This window comes from Puma concolor, chromosome A3, assembly GCF_028749965.1.
Source record: "Puma concolor isolate L17-30 chromosome A3, mPumCon1.1.hap2, whole genome shotgun sequence".
NCBI lineage: Eukaryota > Metazoa > Chordata > Mammalia > Carnivora > Felidae > Puma > Puma concolor.
Window position 1 is genome coordinate 39,554,194 of NC_141669.1, and position 17,847 is coordinate 39,572,040.

Consider the following 17,847-nt stretch of genomic DNA (forward strand, 5'->3'; position numbering starts at 1 on the left):
CATTTCTAAGCTTCTCCCTTCCTGGCAAAATGTCATTTTCTACACTAAGGATCTCTGCTCTCAAACGTGTAAACATATGTAAGTAAGCATTAAGGTGAAAACCTTGCCTTATAGCACCTCTCCCTCATACCTCCAGGCACCCACATTTGTATTGTCCTGACCCCAATTCCTTGGCCACAGTTGACTGGCCAGGTAAACATGGGTTTTAAAGTCACACTCTTGTGGTGTCTCATATAAATGAATTCATCTATCCCTTATCTCCTTCATGATCACTTCATGATCCTGTATCTTTTGTGCTTGAAGTTCTTAATGATTGCCTTCCTTGACAATCAGAACATCTGCCTTAACTAATCTCTGGAATCTGGGTACAAATTTCACAGCAGCATTTTTATCTACACTAGCAGCCTCCCCAGAGAGCTAAACGTTAGCCAGTTCATGATGACTTCTGAATTGATGAAACCATCTTTGGCAGTAAAGTTCTTCTTCAATCTCCTTATAATTACTGTTTTCTTTCTTTTTTTTTTTTTTTAATTTTTTTTTTTTTCAACGTTTATTTATTTTGGGGACAGAGAGAGACAGAGCATGAACGGGGGAGGGGCAGAGAGAGAGGGAGACACAGAATCGGAAACAGGCTCCAGGCTCCGAGCCATCAGCCCAGAGCCCGATGCGGGGCTCGAACCCACGGACCGCGAGATCGTGACCTGGCTGAAGTCGGACGCTTAACCGACTGCGCCACCCAGGCGCCCCAGTTACTGTTTTCTTTCAATACGGCCAACTGCCACATGGCCAAACTAACCTTTTTAAAAAAAAAAAAAAAAAAAAAATTGCAATCCAAAGTAGAAGTAAACATTCCTTTTAAACCATAAGCAGCTTTCCGTTCCTAGTGCAATTTAAATGAAAGAATGTCAAAGTGGCTCTACCTTGATTTTTCACATTCATAGTGCTTTTTTCAGTACGGCTTCTATCATGACTTTGTTCAGGCCTGCATCTCATCCTGGCTCCGCTCTGTCGATGGCATTTTCAACTTTTTTTTTTGTTTTTTAATGTTTATTTATTTTTGAGAGAGAGAGAGAGAGTGTGTGTGAGTGGGGGGCAGGGGGCAGTGGAGAGAGAGAGAGGGAGACACAGAATCCGAAGCAGGCTCCAGGCTCTGAACCATCAGCACAGAGCCTGATGTGGGGCTCAAACTCACGAACTGTGAGATCATGACTTGAACCGAAGTTGAACTCTTAACCGACTGAGACACCCAGGCGCCCCTCAACTCTTTCTAATCACGTGCAATTTCACTTCTAGCAATTCATATTTGTTGACCAAGCTCCTCTTTCAAAAATCCATTTCTGTAATATGTTGCACGTGTTTATCTCTGGGGGATGAGGAGGCAAGACAACTACACGCTTGCTGAGGGGTAACGAATGTGTGGTGACCAATCACTGACAGACTTGGAAGAAGTGATGTGGTTGGCTGTGATCAAGATGCACATCTGTTATTTATGTGGTGTTTTGTTATTTATGTGGTGATTTGGGAGTAAGGTTTGTAGCTTATGCAATTACTTACAGTTTACACAGAACTCGAAGCAGGATCCAGGCTCTGAGCGGTCAGCACAGAGCCTGATGCAGGGCTCGAACTCACAACGGCAAGTCATGACCTGAGCTGCAGTCAGAAGGTTAACCAACTGAGCCACTGAGGCACCCCAACTTTATAAAAGCCAAGAAGGCCCAGAGTGGCACAAAGGAGAAAGATGCAATGTTTGAAGAACTAATAAGCAAGTCCACGTGTCTATGGCACAACTCTATTTTTTTTTTTTTTCAACGTTTATTTATTTTTGGGACAGAGAGAGACAGAGCATGAACAGGGGAGGGGCAGAGAGAGAGGGAGACACAGAATCGGAAACAGGCTCCAGGCTCCGAGCCATCAGCCCAGAGCCTGACGCGGGGCTCGAACCCACGGACCGCGAGATCGTGACCTGGCTGAAGTCGGACGCTTAACCGACTGCGCCACCCAGGTGCCCCGCACAACTCTTTTTAAAGTAGGCTTCATGCCCAATGTGGGGCTTGAACTCACGACCCTGAGATCAAGAGCCGCATGCTCCACCAACTGAGCCAGCCAGGCGCCCCCACTACGGCACAACTCTTAAAGAAAGAAAATTAGGTTAGTTTTCTTTTTCTCACCAAGATCCCTGCCCCTCCACTTTTCTTAAGCAGCACAGGGGTGGGTGTCGGCAGGAGCAAGAAGTGGTTGGCCAATAGGAGAAATTAGCGGTGTTTGTCATGTGGTGTGACAAATTAAAGGAGGAAAATAATGAGACTAGAATGGAGACAGAGGTTCAGGCCAAGAACCTGACATCTGAACCTAACACATTCAGATAACCTGATCTAGCAAACTTCATTACCATCAAGAGTGATGTGTCCGGGGCGCCTGGGTGGCGCAGTCGGTTAAGCGTCCGACTTCAGCCAGGTCACGATCTCGCGGTCTGTGAGTTTGAGTCCCGCGTTGGGCTCTGGGCTGATGGCTCAGAGCCCGGAGCCTGCTTCTGATTCTGTGTCTCCCTCTCTCTCTGCCCCTCCCCTGTTCATGCTCTGTCTCTCTCTGTCTTAAAAATAAATAAACGTTAAAAAAAAAAAAAAAAAAAAGAGTGATGTGTCCAAGTGAATGAAAGCTGGTCTAGATGGAAGACCTGTTTGCTTTGTGCAGTGAGAAGCCATGATCCTACCTCCCAGTGGAGGTGCTGGTTAATTTTTTGCAAACGAACAATCAAACACAAAGTGAGTAGCTGAGAATAGAGCAGAAAAACTCAAGGGCCAGGCTCAATTGCCACATTTTCTACAACTTTCCTAAATAATCTCTGCAGCCACAGAACTCTTGATGTCCCTTGTATCTGAACCTCTCACATGGCTCATCTCACATTTGTAGGATAGTTTCTGGTCTTTTATAAGGCAGGGACTCTGTCTTGCTCATCTTGGCACACCCTGCCTACTCTGAATGGGGTATACTGATACAGAATACAGGTTAGTAGAGTCAACTACGCGTGGACTTTAATCTTAGCTCTGCAGTGTGAATTTGGGCAACTGTTACTCAATTCTCTAAAATCTGTTTCCTTACTGTAAAATGGGGGTACCTCAAAGGGTTGTGGGCATCGAACAAGGGGGCTAGTTAAAGCGCTGAGCACAGAGATGGGCACAAATAGATACTCAATAATAAGCAACTTAATTTGTATTTACTGAATGAATGAACTCTAATGGTTCTTCAAAGTCTTATTTTGAATAAGAAAATTATACTTAAAAGACAAGAATTATTTGGGCGCTTCCATGTAATACTCAGTGCTGCTTTGGTTTTTATAGTCTCAACTGTGTGGGAATATGATGATATCCATGTATCAGTTAATCCTCTTCAAAACATTCAAGTTTTTGTAGCTAGAAGTTCACATTGAATATTCACTTGGGTATTTGCTTCTCTGAGCAGGAATAAGAAGTAGAAGACCGTCAGAGCCTTAATTAACCTGGTAATAACCAAATCCAAAGCACAGGAAACTATAAAAGCACGAAATATAATTGGCCCCCAAAACTTAACCCACTGCCTATAAAGCAATACAAGACACATACAAAAAAATAGTTGAGATGTTAAGAAATAGAATGCTATTTTCTAGATAATGGCATTTCCAGCAGAAAACTTTTGATTTTTAATTTTTAAAAGAAAACAACTAGTACGATACACAACCAAAAAGCCAACTAAACATTCAATTGTAACTTCACTGTGATTTGTTAAAAAAAAAATTCTGATCCCAAATCTCCTATGTGGATTATTGAGAGCACCATGAGCTTTACAACTATTCCTAATTTAAAGAGACACTGTAGGGGCACCTGGGTGGCTCAGTGGGTTAAGTGTCTAACTTTGGCTCAGGTCATGATCTCATAGCTTGTGGGTTCGACCCCCACGTCAGGCTCTGTGCTCACAGCTCAGAGCCTGGAGCCTACTTTGGATTCTGTGTCTCCTGTTCTGTCCTCCCCCGCCCCCCAAAAATAAACATTTTAAAAAATTTAAAAAAAAGACACTGTAGACAACCCCCCCAAAAGGGCTAAAAGGCACCCAGTAAGGTCACTGATATCACAATTATCTCTGTTCACTGCCACTCCATTCCCTAATAAAGAGAGCTTTTGTGCCTCTTCCATAAAAAGACCCCAAAACAATACTACTGACTTAGGTGACTAAGTTAGAAGCAACCCACTCCACACAATTATCCCACGAAGCATTAAGCATTAATTATCCTAACTGTCAGGCCTCTGAAAAGACTTGGCACATTGTTAGCTCCATATTTAGAATTTCCATGTTATTCCAAAAATAATTAAAACAAGATCCCACCTTCACAGTTAGCTGCTGTCCCCCAGGAACCTAACTGACAGCCTCATCTATTTACCTCACTCCTCTTATAATTTTGCCAATCTGGGTTGGTGTCTATTTCTGGTAATAATGAAAAATATCTCTTGCCAATTCCCACAGACACTCCACTACAACCTTTCAGAACATTTTTAAAAGGCTTACAAATATATTCTTTTTCTGTTCTCCTCTAGGGCTATATTCTTGGGCGGGAGGGGCGGGGATGGTGTACAAGCTTAAGTTCAGTGAAATGAATGACGTTTATTTACTCCACAGACGTGGACTTGGCTCAATGTTATTGGTGACCAAATCAAGTGCTTAAAAAATTCAGAGAATGGCAAAAATGAAAAAAATCAAAGTTCAGCCAAAAAAAGGTTAAGAATCCTATAACTTTGCTTTAGAGACCAAAAAGAATAGCTTAACATTTCTTTTCTGAAATATTTGCAAATGGCAGTTTCTCAGATATGGACTGAGTTCATCACTGGAACTACTAACATTTTACTCATCTCAGACTGGTGTGAATCTTTGTCCTTCTTACATGCTATTTTAAAAAATAATACAGGGGCGCCTGGGTGGCTCGGTTAAGCATCCGACTTCAGCTCAGGTCATTATCTCCTGGTTTGTGAGTTCGAGCCCTGGGTCGGGTTCTGTGCTGACAGCTCAGAGCCTGGACCCTGCTTTGGATTCTGTGTCTCCCCCTTCTCTGCCCTTCCCATGCTCATGTTCTGTCTCTGTCTCGCAATAATAAATAAACGTTAAAAACAAAATTTGTTTTTAAATACAAACTATAGTGTTACGCATTTAATTTACTTCAAACAAAACAAAACAAAACAAAACAAACAACACGCACACTTTTAATTTGAGCCTCTCCATAATGCAGTGCCTGGTAAGAGTCCCAAAAGCAATGTGAGGCAAGTGGCCACCATGCTGGATGACACAGTTCTACCAATTAGCGATTTTTTTTAAATAAAGTTCTTAAATATGACATGCTTTTTATTTACTGCTAATAAATAAACCCACAAACCATGAAATCATGACCTGAGCCGAAGCCAGACACTCAGCCCACTGAGCCACCCAGGCGCACCTCAATTGGTTTCTTTTTAATAGAATAGCTCCGTCTCCACCAGACTTAGCGCATGGGCACAGTGAGTTAAAAATGCATCCCTTAGCTCACCTTTTCTGCCTTTTCAGAATTAAGAACCATCCTGAACAACAACAACAACAAAAAACCCAAAAGAACAAAAATAAAAACAAAAAACTCTAAGCTCTGGAAAAAAAAAAAATCCAACTTGAATTCCTTTTCTCCAATGGTGTATCTATCAGAGCCTTCTTTCTTCTGTGGTTCTATGTGGCTATTAAAAAATGTCTGAGTCAGCAAGACTGCCCACCTACAGGAAGCCAAAACTAAAAACAAGAAAACAAATACCAGAAACTGCCTAATCATTGTCACCCTCATTGCCAGTGGTAGTCAAGGCTCTGTGATCAGGTACTTCAGCTTGCTGCCTTCATTTTCATTTTCTAAAAACTTTCTCCGCTTATAACTGGTGTTTTATTCACAGCTACTACAATTTCTCTACGTCTGGCAAACACTTCCTTCTCCTTAGATCCACTGTTCATACCACAAAGAAACTACAATGGTTAAGCTCTTCATAATCCCTCTGTGGTTTTTATTTCTAGCCCCACCTAATCACTAGGCTTAGAGATGGAGTCCTTTCATTTTTCAACAGGCTGCCTCATACTGTTCATGGCCTGTCCAATCTAAAATTCTTCTGTGGTCTAAACTAACAGAATATTTTTCTCTCTTCTGTGAAAAATTCTTTTAATTTCTCTCTCTCTGTCTCCTTCTCATAACCATTCAGTTATTGTCTGTTCCCTCACAGTGTTCTACTGAGGCTTTGCAAACTCTTTTAAACTGCAAATTCTTCTAAACAAGTGCTGGGGGCCCCTGGGCCTACTCCTCGGTGTTGAAAAACCAGGTTTCCAAGTCCGCAAGGTTGTAAGCCAGACCATAGACTGTGGCAAATCCACGAAGGTGGTATTACTCTTTGAAACACCTTTAAGGCAGGCAACCAACTGACTTCCCCTGAAGACAGCACTTAAAATGTCAGTAACTGGCTCATACCTATAACAACAGTTTCTGTTTCTCTAATATTTCTCCATCCCTTTGTGTTAAGTTGCTATTACTCTCTTGTTGACACGAGTTACTTTTGGCTTGACCTCTATCTCCCCCATGAAGGAAGAGGTCTCACGTTTGCTCAAAGTTCTCCTTCTAACTATTCCATCATTTACTGAAGTATGCCATACGCTTATGAAGTAAAGCACCATGCCAGGTGCCAAGAAGAACTTAAAAAATAGATAAGGCAATCTGGAGGAGAAGAAAAATCCATATACAAAGTCAGAAATATAAGGGGGCAGGAACAAAAGAGTAGGCAGTGTCCTAACCAGCTCTGTGTGTATAATTAGCTGTTGTTCTGCCACTTCTGCCATATCAACATTCTTTTCTTCCTTCTTTCCATTGTCTCTTATCATTTGCAACTGATAGCTAATGCTCTCCAAAGTTCCTTTCATGGCCTCTATCCATACTAATCTGTTTGGTTGGCTTCTGCCTCCCCAAATGTCTAGACTGCCTGGAGGAAGTGCTGCAGCCCCTCGTGGATGGTTCCATGCTGCTGCCTCTCCCAGCGTGGACAAATAGAAAGTGACACAATGACTGAAAGATACTGTCTTGTACCTGAACCAGAATTCTTCAAACTGATGTCCCATATTCGTCAACTTTTGCCATGAGCTGAATAAAGTGAATTCTCTGTACCTTGGACATTGAAGATGCTGAGGAAATAAGGGCTTTGTAGCCACCAGTAACAGGCAAGAATTGGAAAAGTCGGAGTTGTTGTAACAGACATTTCTATTAAACTATCATTTTCAAAGCTTCTGTTCGGTAGGTCTCCAATTTTGTGGGTTTTAGCGTTTTGGGGGGGGGGTTGGGGACAAGAACAAGGATTCTGTGGTCAGATATGCATGGGGAACATGGAATTTAGGAACGTTAAATGTTTCTTTAGGACTGCTGATAGCCCCTGTAATGTGCTAAAGTAATAAGTCTCTTAGAGAAGAGTATTCACAGGACATCATGTGAAGTGCTTTTCATGTGACCTTTTGATTCCATATCCTGTTCTTCCACAAAGCACCTGCCAGGCCTCGATTCGTCCTCTATAAAATGAGTATTTATTTCATAGGGTTATGATGAGAATTTAATAAGTTAATACACGTAAAATGCTTAGAACAATGCTCGGTATATAAGCACTCAAGAAAAGTTAACTATAATTGCCGCCACATCCCCCTATACTGATAATATTTAATATGGCAACCTTCCCAGAAAAGTGAAGTAACAAAATTTTTACTGTGTAGTAATTTCCACTATTACAACCAAGGGGATAGAATGAACCTTGCCTTTGCCTGAGAGGCACTGCTTGAGGCTACCAGTTAACAGAAAACATTGATAGACATAATTGATACATATGATATAGTTATCAGTAAGAATCTTAGATCTTACAGAAAAAGCACAAAGTTAAAAGGGTGTTATCAATTTTCTTCACTCCAAAAGGGAAATGCCTTGAGTACTTTGAGAGCTGAGGTGGTCTAAATACTCAGCACAGTCTGTGGCACATGGTAAGCACTCAACAAAAATTTGATGAAAAAAATCCTGAGAAATTAACGGATAAATGACTATCAGTTGAATAACCCAAATATTATTTCCAAATCGTTATGAAACAACTGGAAAACCCATACATTTCTATATTTAGGCTCCCTCACTCTTCTCTATAGATGTTTAATCATATGGGTAAAACATGAAAGTAGATGGGAGAGTGGCTATTTAAGAGTTATGACTGGTACTTGACAGAATTTAATCTCCCAGGTGTGTCAAAATCTAATATCTGCTAAAAAACAAAACCCAAAAAAACTGTAAAGGTAATGTATGCCATACACAGTGGTACAATTTGATATCTATCTTTAAAGATACAGGACCTAGGGGTGCCTGGGTGGCTCAGTCGGTTGAGCATCCGACTTCAGCTCAGGTCATGATCTCGTGGTCCGTGGGTTCAAGCCCTGTGTCGGGCTCTGTGCTGACAGCTCAGAGCCTGGAGCCTGTTTCAGATTCTGTGTCTCCCTCTTTCTCTGACCCTCCCCTGTTCATGCTCTCTCTCTGTCTCAAAAATAAATAAATGTTAAAAAAAAAAATTAAAAAAATAAAATAAAATAAAGATACAGGACCTACCTGCCTCATATTTATAATGTATAAATGTAATTTATCATTTATAAATGTACACAGGAATCTATCTCTATCTACATGTTCATCTGAGCTGGTTTCAAAACTTTGCAAATCTTTTAAGAATTGATAAATGATCAGAAACAGAAAACTAAATATGCAGAATTAAATAGGTTAGTGGAATTTTACAAAAAAAAAAAAAAAAATCAAGAATCTCCCCACCTACTTTTTTTTCTGAAAACAATAATCTCAAATACTTCCAATTTTAAAATACCAGAATTCTATGCCTAGAACTCCATAACAGTATCACTGTTTCTATCATCCAGTTTCTTCCTTTTATTTTATGAGTTTTTGTTTTTTTTTAAACCACCTGGTAATCCTCACATTAAAAAATTCTAGGACAGGGGTCAGCAAATTATGGCTAAGGTTCAAATATGGCTTGCTGCCCATTTTATATACCAGATGGCCAAGATGGTTTTGTGGGTTTTTTTGTTTTGTTTTTTTACATTTTTAAAGGGTTGTAAAATAAAGCAAAGAAGAATATGTGACAGAGACCTTATGTGGCTTGCAAAACTTAAAATATTTACTGTCTTGCCTTTGACAAAAAACCTTTCTTGATCCTGCTCTAGGGTATTACTTATCATAGCTTACTCAGTAATTTAAGATAATTCATATCAATGACAAGTTCACAGTGAATCATTACATTTTATAATGTAGTAATGAGCACAGAACTCCTTCATAACAATATCTGCAGTCTTCCTGCATACCACTTAGTTCCAATAGCCAATTAAGTTGTTTTTTTTTAGAATGCTAGCACAGAACCCCGCACATTATGGAGGTTCAAATATCAAACTGAGACCACTTGAACAATAGTACTTCAGTTATAATGCTAGTCTAAAGCAGTAGAATAGCCTGGATATAGGAAACCCTTTTTCTCTTCTGGGAATTCAGATCAACTGATAAGAAGGCTCTAACCATTTTCTCATATTTGTCCATCCCCCATTCTCACTTTGCTAAAAGAAAGAAAATAATTCTTCCTCACTTTCTCTGAAGTCTACCCCAGGTGAGATATATAGAGGGGTACAGATATATGTCAAAATCTCTAATGTGTTTTTTAATTAAGTTTCCTTACAGAGAGTTCTCCCCAAGTATTCAAAAGAAAACAAACATAGGAACTCACTCCAGAGCAGGTCTCAGAACTCTGACTTTTAATGCTTCTAAAATTCTATTTAACTCCACAAACGGTTCTTTCTGACTTGGGTCTACAGAAAGACCAGATTCCTGAAAAAACAGAAAGAATTTTTGTTAGCAGTAATCAGACAAAGAAATATATTAAAAGCATATTCTAAATTATAAAATATGAGGCAAGCCATTAAAAAATAATTTTTAACATGTGTTTCTATGGTACAGACTGATGACTGAGTCCTACTAACATTCCTTCTTCTTTCCCAAAGTAGCAGAGCCCCCAGATTTTAGCCGAGTACATAACTGTATGGAATAAAGCCGTACTCCATAACTGTATGGAGTATGACTTTGCGAGATGGAAGTTCTGGCCGGTGAAATACAAACATGTACTCTTTTCCCTTTCTTGGAATACCAAAAGGTGTACCTAGAGTTCTGGTTGCTATCCTGGACCATAAGGACAGGGGACACCTTAGTAACAGCAGAGCTACACGGAGGCTAGGTCCCCAAAAGCCTCATGGAGCATAGCTACTATAGATGCTGTGGATGGCTTACTACTTCCTATTTCTGTGCAAGAGAAATATAATCCATTATTTTTAAGCCAGTGGTATTTTGGGTCTTTGTTACTTATAAATAAGCTTAACGCTAAAAGACACAATTCACTTTAGGAAATTTACATGGACACACACAAAATTCCCATAAAGGTACAGAGAAAGACTTGAATTATTGGCTTTCCGAATTATTTAAAATAGAAGGGGTGCCTGGCTGGCTAAGTCAGTAGAGCATGCAACTCTTGATCCTGGCGTAAGTTCAAGCCCCATGCTGGGTGTAGAGATTACTTAACAATAAAATCTTAAAAAAAAAAAAAGAAAAAAGAAAAGGCTTAGATTAGAGGTCTAGCTTACATACTGACATTAAACTATTTAATTTTTATAGTCCTTCACTTTTCTAAACAGAAAATACAGTAACATATGGTGGACTAAAAGGGAGTTTGAAGACACATGAATTTGGGACTGAATCCTAGTTTCTTCACGAAGAACCCATATGGCCTTGGGCAAGCTACTTCTCCAGACCTCGGGTTCCTTATCTGTAGAATGGAAGCAATTTCTACCTCACAGGATTGCAGTAAGGAATAAAGGCAGGGCTTGGCCTGTGGCTCTAAATACATGGCAGCTGCCATTATTACAACTAGGTAGAATGGATGAACTATTCTGAGATCCTTAAGCTCATATTCTACTAGCAATAAAAGGCAAAGCTGCTCACTGAAGTAAATTTTAGCTTGAAACTTATTTGATAAACAAAATGCTGCAAGTTGGGCCAGATCAGCAGGACATACGTAAACTTCTTTATCCTCTTCTTCTCTGCTATACTACCTTCCCTAACAAAAGAGGAAATGGAGAAAGTAGTATCACTTTTGACCCCTTGGTTGATTACCTGGGACCTCTGTGATGAGGCAGGAATGAAAAAAAACAACTCAAATAAGAAGTTCTAGAACTGTGGGGCATGTGGGTGGCTCAGTCAGTTAAGCATCTGCCTTCAGCTCAGGTCATGATCTCACAGTTCATGAGTTCCAGTCCCACACTGAACTCTACACTGACAGTGCAGAGCCTGCTTCGGATCCTCTGTATCCCTCTCTTTCAGCCCCTCCCCTGCTCGCGCTCTCACGCACTCTCTCTCAAAAATAAACACAAAAAAATTCTTCAAAAAAAAAAAAAAAAAAAAAAAGAAAAGAAAAAAGGACTTTCTAGTAAAATGAGGTCAGCCCTGGTACTTAAAATATTAAAAATCTGTCTGTGGCCAAAAGAAAACTCAAAACTCCCGAGTTCCCTCATTTTGTATCATGTTCTCACCCACCGGCACACTGTTAGCAGGCACACCGTTACCTGGCAGAGCTCCTCAGCTACATCCAGCATCCCTTGTCGAAAGAAGTGCTCCACCATCACCTCATTGAGAAGCCTCTGACTGTCTGCCTGCCAGCAGCCATCTATTCCCACACTGCTAATGTCAGAATCAAAATTCTGAAAAAAAGAAAACAAATCATGAGTTGACTAGGATATACCATTTTATATGATCTTCACCCTACCTAACAGAAAGAGTACCCTTCGTTTCACTCAGATATCCACAGTAAGTACCCAATTCAAATTATCTGCAGCCTACCACAAGAAGTAGTTTTTCCACTGCTTTCCAAAACTTGTCACCCTCACTGATTATTGCTGGAAGAGTAAATGGGTACATTTTCAGAGGGGATTTGGGAAAATACATACATTTAGTCATTTCTGTGGATAAACTGATTTCTAGTGAATACAGCAATATTTTCAGGTATACAGTGCTAACTATACAAACATGTTCAATACAGCACTGTCTAACTGGAAAAGAGAGAAAACCCATACGTCCAACACAGGATTAAATAATCATGGCAAGGCCCAACAACTGCCGTGCCAAGGTAGGGGTTGGGGGGAGGGAAAATGGCCAAGTAATTAAGAGAGCAGACTCTGAGGCTAATCTACCTGGGTTTGAATCCTCATTCTCTCTCTTACTAGCTGTGTGATCTTCGCCAAATTAGTCAAAGTCTTTGAGCCTCAGCTTCCTTAAGTGGAGAAAATAAAAGTACCTTCCTATTATGGGCTGAACTTCATCTTCTCAAAATTCCCATGTTGAAGTCCTAATTCTCAGTACCTCACTAAATTAAAATGAGGTCATTACAGTGAGCCCTAATCCAACAGGACTGGTATCCTTATAAAAAGAGGAAATTAGGACACAGACAGGTACAGAGGAAAAGCCATGTGTTATTAACTGAATATCTAGATGTCCCCATCTCCACCCCTCCCGAATTCCTACATTGAAGCCCCAACCACCAACGTAACTGTATTTAGAGACATCTGTGAGAAAGTGATAATAGTTAAATGATGCCACAAGGGTGGGGCCTTAATCTGATAGGGCTAGGGCTCTTATCAGACAACAGGAGAAACACCAGAGTGTTCTCTGTCTCTCTACACTGTGAGAACAGTGTGAGAAGGCAATCATCTATAAGCCAGGAAGGAGGCTGTCTGCCCTCAATAGGAAATGAATTGGCCAGCACCTTGATCTTAGACTTCCCAGTTCTCAGAACTGTGAGAAAAATAAATTTCTGTTGTTTAAATAACCTAGTCTATGGTATTTTGTTTTGGCAGTTCAAATGGACTAAGACACCATGTGAAGACACCGGGAGAAGATGGCTATCTACCAGCCATGATGACCGGTCTCAGAAGAAACCAACCCTGCCAGCATCTTGATCTTGAACTTCCAATCTCGAGCTGTGGAAAAATAGAGGTCTGGGGCGCCTGGGTGGCGCAGTCGGTTAAGCGTCCGACTTCAGCCAGGTCACGATCTCGCGGTCCGTGAGTTCGAGCCCCGCGTCAGGCTCTGGGCTGATGGCTCGGAGCCTGGAGCCTGTTTCCGATTCTGTGTCTCCCTCTCTCTCTGCCCCTCCCCCGTTCATGCTCTGTCTCTCTCTGTCCCAAAAATAAATAAAAAACGTTGAAAAAAAAATTTAATAAAAAATAGAGGTCTGTTTAAGCCACCCAGTCTGTGGCATTTTGTTACAACAGCCCTGGCAAATTAATACACTCCCTTATTGGTTAAATGAAATGGTAGTTGCTATTATTCTAGTATTACCATTCACAATGAAAAAGTGAGGTTCATTACTCTACATCTACTAACACAGAAAAATGCCCAGGACACCTTAAGGGGAAAAAAAGCAAGTTTTACAAAATTATGACCCCATTTTTGTTTAAGAAAAAAAAGAAAGAAAGAAATTCTTGTAAAAGCTTAGGAAAAAGCCTGAAAGAATATACATTAAAGTTTTTAGCAGAGATTATCACTGGAGATTACCACTCTCCACACAAAGAACAAATGTTCCTTTTATAAGAAAATAAAGGATTTTTTCAAAACACATGTTAAGAGTTCCAGTTCTGGGTAAGATCATGTAAACACATTCCACTCTATCCCACTGAATACAGTTATAAAATCAGGACAGAATGAATGCAGCAGCCATTTAAAGGACATTAAAAAGTAACTACAAGGGCACTTGGGTGGCTCAGTCAGTTAAGCTTCCGACTTCAGCTCAGGTCATGATCTCACAGTTTGTGAGTTCAAGCCCCAGATCAGGCTCGCTGCTGTCAGCACAGAGCCTGCTTTGGATCATCTGTCCCCCACTCTCTCTGCCCCTCTCCTGCTTGTTCTCTCAATTAATTAATTAATTTTTTAAAAAGTAATTACATATGTTCCTCCACTTATGATTACATCCTGATAAACTCATAAGTTGAAAATAAGGTAAATTGAAAATGCATTTAATACACCTAAGTTACTAAACATCATAACTTGGCCTAGCCTATCTTAAACATGCTTAGAATGCTTACGTTAGCCTATAGTTGGGCAAAATCATGTAACACAAAGCCTATTTTATAATATAGAATATCTCATGTAATTTATTGAATACTGTAATGCAGATCATACTGCAAAGTATCACTAGCCCAGGAAAAGATCAAAATTCAAAATTCCAAGTACAGTTTCTACTGAATGGCTATCACTTTCACACCATCATAAAGTCAAAAAATTTTAAGTCAAATCATCTCAAGTCAGGGACCATTAACAGTAGTAAGTGGATTGAGAAGAGGGTCACAGAACTAGTAGTGAGTTTACTATTTTTCTCCCACCACTACCTCTCAGCCTGGATGCAATACAGCCAAAACACAGAACGAGGCACCCAGAATATGGACACAGAACTCCAGGAGAAGCCCTCTAGTTCTGGCATGAGAAACAGGAATGGGTTTCTCCTACCATTCAGAAAGACAGGAAGGGAAATCACATGTTTTTCCCCTCCATTTTCTTGCAACTCTAGCTCAAGGCAGTCTGTAGGTGCACTAGTTTTTGACTGTTAATTTAAATCAATTTTATTATCTCACAGCTTGATAGATCAGAAGTCCAACATGCTCCAGCAGTTTCTCTGTTCCAGGCCCCACGAAGCTGAAATCAGGGTGTCAGTGACTTAGGCTCTTGTTTTGAGAATATGGAACGAATCTGCTTCCAGATTCATTCAGGTTCTTGCAGAATGCAGTTCCATGCAGTTTTAAGACCAGGGTCCTTGTTTCCTAACTGGCACAGGGAGTGTTTTCAGCTTATAGAAGCCACTCACATTCCCTAGCTCATGGCCCCCTCTATCTTCAAAGCCAACAACAGAGGTGACATCCCTCACACTTTGAATTTCTTTCTACCAACCTCTACTGCCTTTAAGAACTCATGTGAATTACACCAGGCTCACCTAGATAATCTCCCTATTTGAAGGTCGACTGCTTAGTAACCTTAATTATACCTGTAAAGTCCCTTCACAGCGGTAACTAGATTAATGTCTGAATAACCAGGGGACAAGAATCTTGGGAGGATATCTTTAGAAATCTACCTCTACAGCGAGAAACCTAAAACTCTGAGGGGGGGGTCCTTTCTCTCTAATCAGAGGAGCTGTGGTCCCAAGAAGGAGGGGCAAAAACCTCTACTGCATCTGCTCTCTGTCCTTCTACCACCCACCCCCAGGTACAGGCATAATCTCCGTAAATGCACAGAACAGGGTAAACAAAGCCCCAGCTTTCAGGCTGAATGACCAAAACAGCAGCCCCAGAGAACCATAAAGTCATAGGGAGATCCCAGAGAGGGAAGAATTAAACAACATGACCCTTTAAAGTTGTTTCTGAACCCTTAGGTTCACTCTCAAGTTTCACGTGCATGGGTCTGACCCTAAGGAATATGCCAGACTTTGAAAACTAAACTAGGGGACAGAACTAGGTTCCAAGTCCCAGAATGGCTGTTGGTTGGCATACAAACAGGACACATTAAAATAGCTCAGACACTGAAATTACAACTCAGAGAAGACTGATCAGAACTTACAGCCTGAACCCAACCAGGTTGACTGCTAAAACAAAAACATTAACATTCTCCATAGAATTTACACAAGACCCAGAATCTCGTAACATAATATGGGTGGCCCTTGAACAACATGGGTTTGAACTACAAAGATCCACTTATATGTGAATTCTTTTTCTGATAAATACAGTAAGATAAATGTATGTTCTCTTCCTTACGATTTTCTCAGTAACATTTTCTTTTCTCTAGCTTACTTTACTGTAAGAATATAGTATATAACACATGCAACATACAAAATGTGTGTTAGGGCACCTGGGTGGCTCCATCAGTTAAGCGTCCTACTTCAGCTCAGGACATGATCTCACAGTTTGTGGGTTCGAGCCCCGTGTCAGGCAGGCTCTGTGCTGACAGCTTGGAGCCTGGAGCCCACTTCAGATTCTGTGTCTCCCTCTCTCTCTCTGCCCCTCCCCTGCTTGCTCTCTCTCTCTCTCTCTCTCTCTCTCAAAAATAAAATAAAAACATTTTAAAAAATGTGTGTTAACTGTTTATGTTATCAGTATGGCTTCTGGTCACAGTAAGTTATCAGTTTCGGGGGAGTCAAAAGTTATATGCAGAATTTCAATTGTGCAGGATATTGTTCAAGGGTCAACTGTATTTAATTTTTTTTTTTTAACGTTTATTTATTTTTGAGACAGAGGGAGACAAAGCATGAACGGGGGAGGGTCAGAGAGAGGGAGACACAGAATCTGAAACAGGCTCCAGGCTCTGAGCTGTCAGCACAGAGCCCGACGCGGGGCTCGAACTCACGGACCGCGAGATCATGACCTGGGCCAAAGTCGGCCGCTTAACTGACTGAGCCACCCAGGCGCCCCTAGGGTCAACTGTATTTAAAAATGTCCAGGATACAATCCAAAATTACTTGGCATACAAAGAACTAAGAAAATCTAAACTTACATGGGAATAAATGTTCAGCAGACGTCAATGCAAAGAGAACAAAGACACTGAAATCATCAAAGACTTTAGATATCAAGTTATAAAACTGCTCTAATAAGGAAGAACAAACACTTTCAAACAAAAGACAGAAGGTCTTAGCAAAGAAACAGAAGATACAGTAATCAAAATAAACTCATTGGATGGACTCAATAATAGAATGAAGGTGATAACACAAAAAGTCAGTGAAAATCAATACAAACGATCTAAACAACAATAAAAAGGGGTGCCTGGGTGGTTTAGTCAGTTAGTGTCTGACTTCGGCTCAGGTCATGATCTTGCAGCCTGGAGCCTGCTTCAGATTCTGTGTCTCCCTCTCTCTTTGCTCCTCCTCTGCTCATGCTCTCTCTCTCAAAAATAAATAAACATTAAGAAAATAATGAAAATAAACAAAAAAAAACCTGGAAAACATGAAGAGAGCGTCAGAGACCTGTGGGACAAAAAACACCTGACATGCACTTCATCAGAGTATCAGAAGGAGAGAAGAGTGTAATGTAGAAAAAAATATTCCCCAGTCTTAGCAAAAGACATAAACCTACAGACTCAAGAAGCTCAGCAAACTTGTAAAAGGATACACTCAAAGAAATTCAAACCCAGACACCTCACAATCAAACTGCTGAAAACTGAAGACAAAGAAAAAATCTTGAAAGTTGCTAGAGAAAAGTGATGCACTGCTTATAGAATTCTCCACAGAAACCATGGAGACTAGAAAGAAGTGGCATGTTTTTCAAGTACTGAAAGAAAAGAACAGTCATCCCAGAATTTTATGTCAAGTAAAAATATCCTCTACAAATGAAGATGAAATAAAAACATTCCCAGATAAAGGAAAGCTGAATTTGTTGCCAGAAGACCTGCTCTGAAACAATTGTTATAATAGGTTCTCTAGATAGAAAATGATACCATAAGAAAACTCTGAACATCAAGAGTAAAGGAAGAAAAGTCTACTTTGTGGTCTAAAAGCTTTCCCTGACCAATTTTATTTCCATTCCCTAAATCTTTCATAGGCATTACCCCCTCATAACCTTCTTGCATTTTTTAAGTACATAAATTTAATTAGATAAGATCATTTAGATTTAACTGAAATTATAATCCTAGGAAATCACTGCTTAAATCAGACCAAGAAACACAGGATTATTTTATAGCACATA

At 40.3% G+C, this 17,847-nt stretch overlaps 1 protein-coding gene across 5 annotated transcripts in view; it reads right to left on the reverse strand.

Annotated features, from left to right (window-relative positions):
• The window catches only part of RMND5A (required for meiotic nuclear division 5 homolog A), a 69,678-nt gene that overhangs the window by 21,311 nt on the left and 30,520 nt on the right, over positions 1-17,847 (reverse strand). For all 5 annotated transcript variants that reach the window (XM_086700641.1, XM_086700640.1, XM_086700639.1 and 2 more), the window contains 2 exons: positions 11,698-11,832; positions 9,813-9,913 (listed from right to left, as the gene is read on the reverse strand). In XM_086700641.1, coding sequence (XP_086556767.1) covers positions 9,813-9,913; positions 11,698-11,832 — 236 coding nt within the window. The remainder of the gene's footprint in view (positions 1-9,812; positions 9,914-11,697; positions 11,833-17,847) is intronic.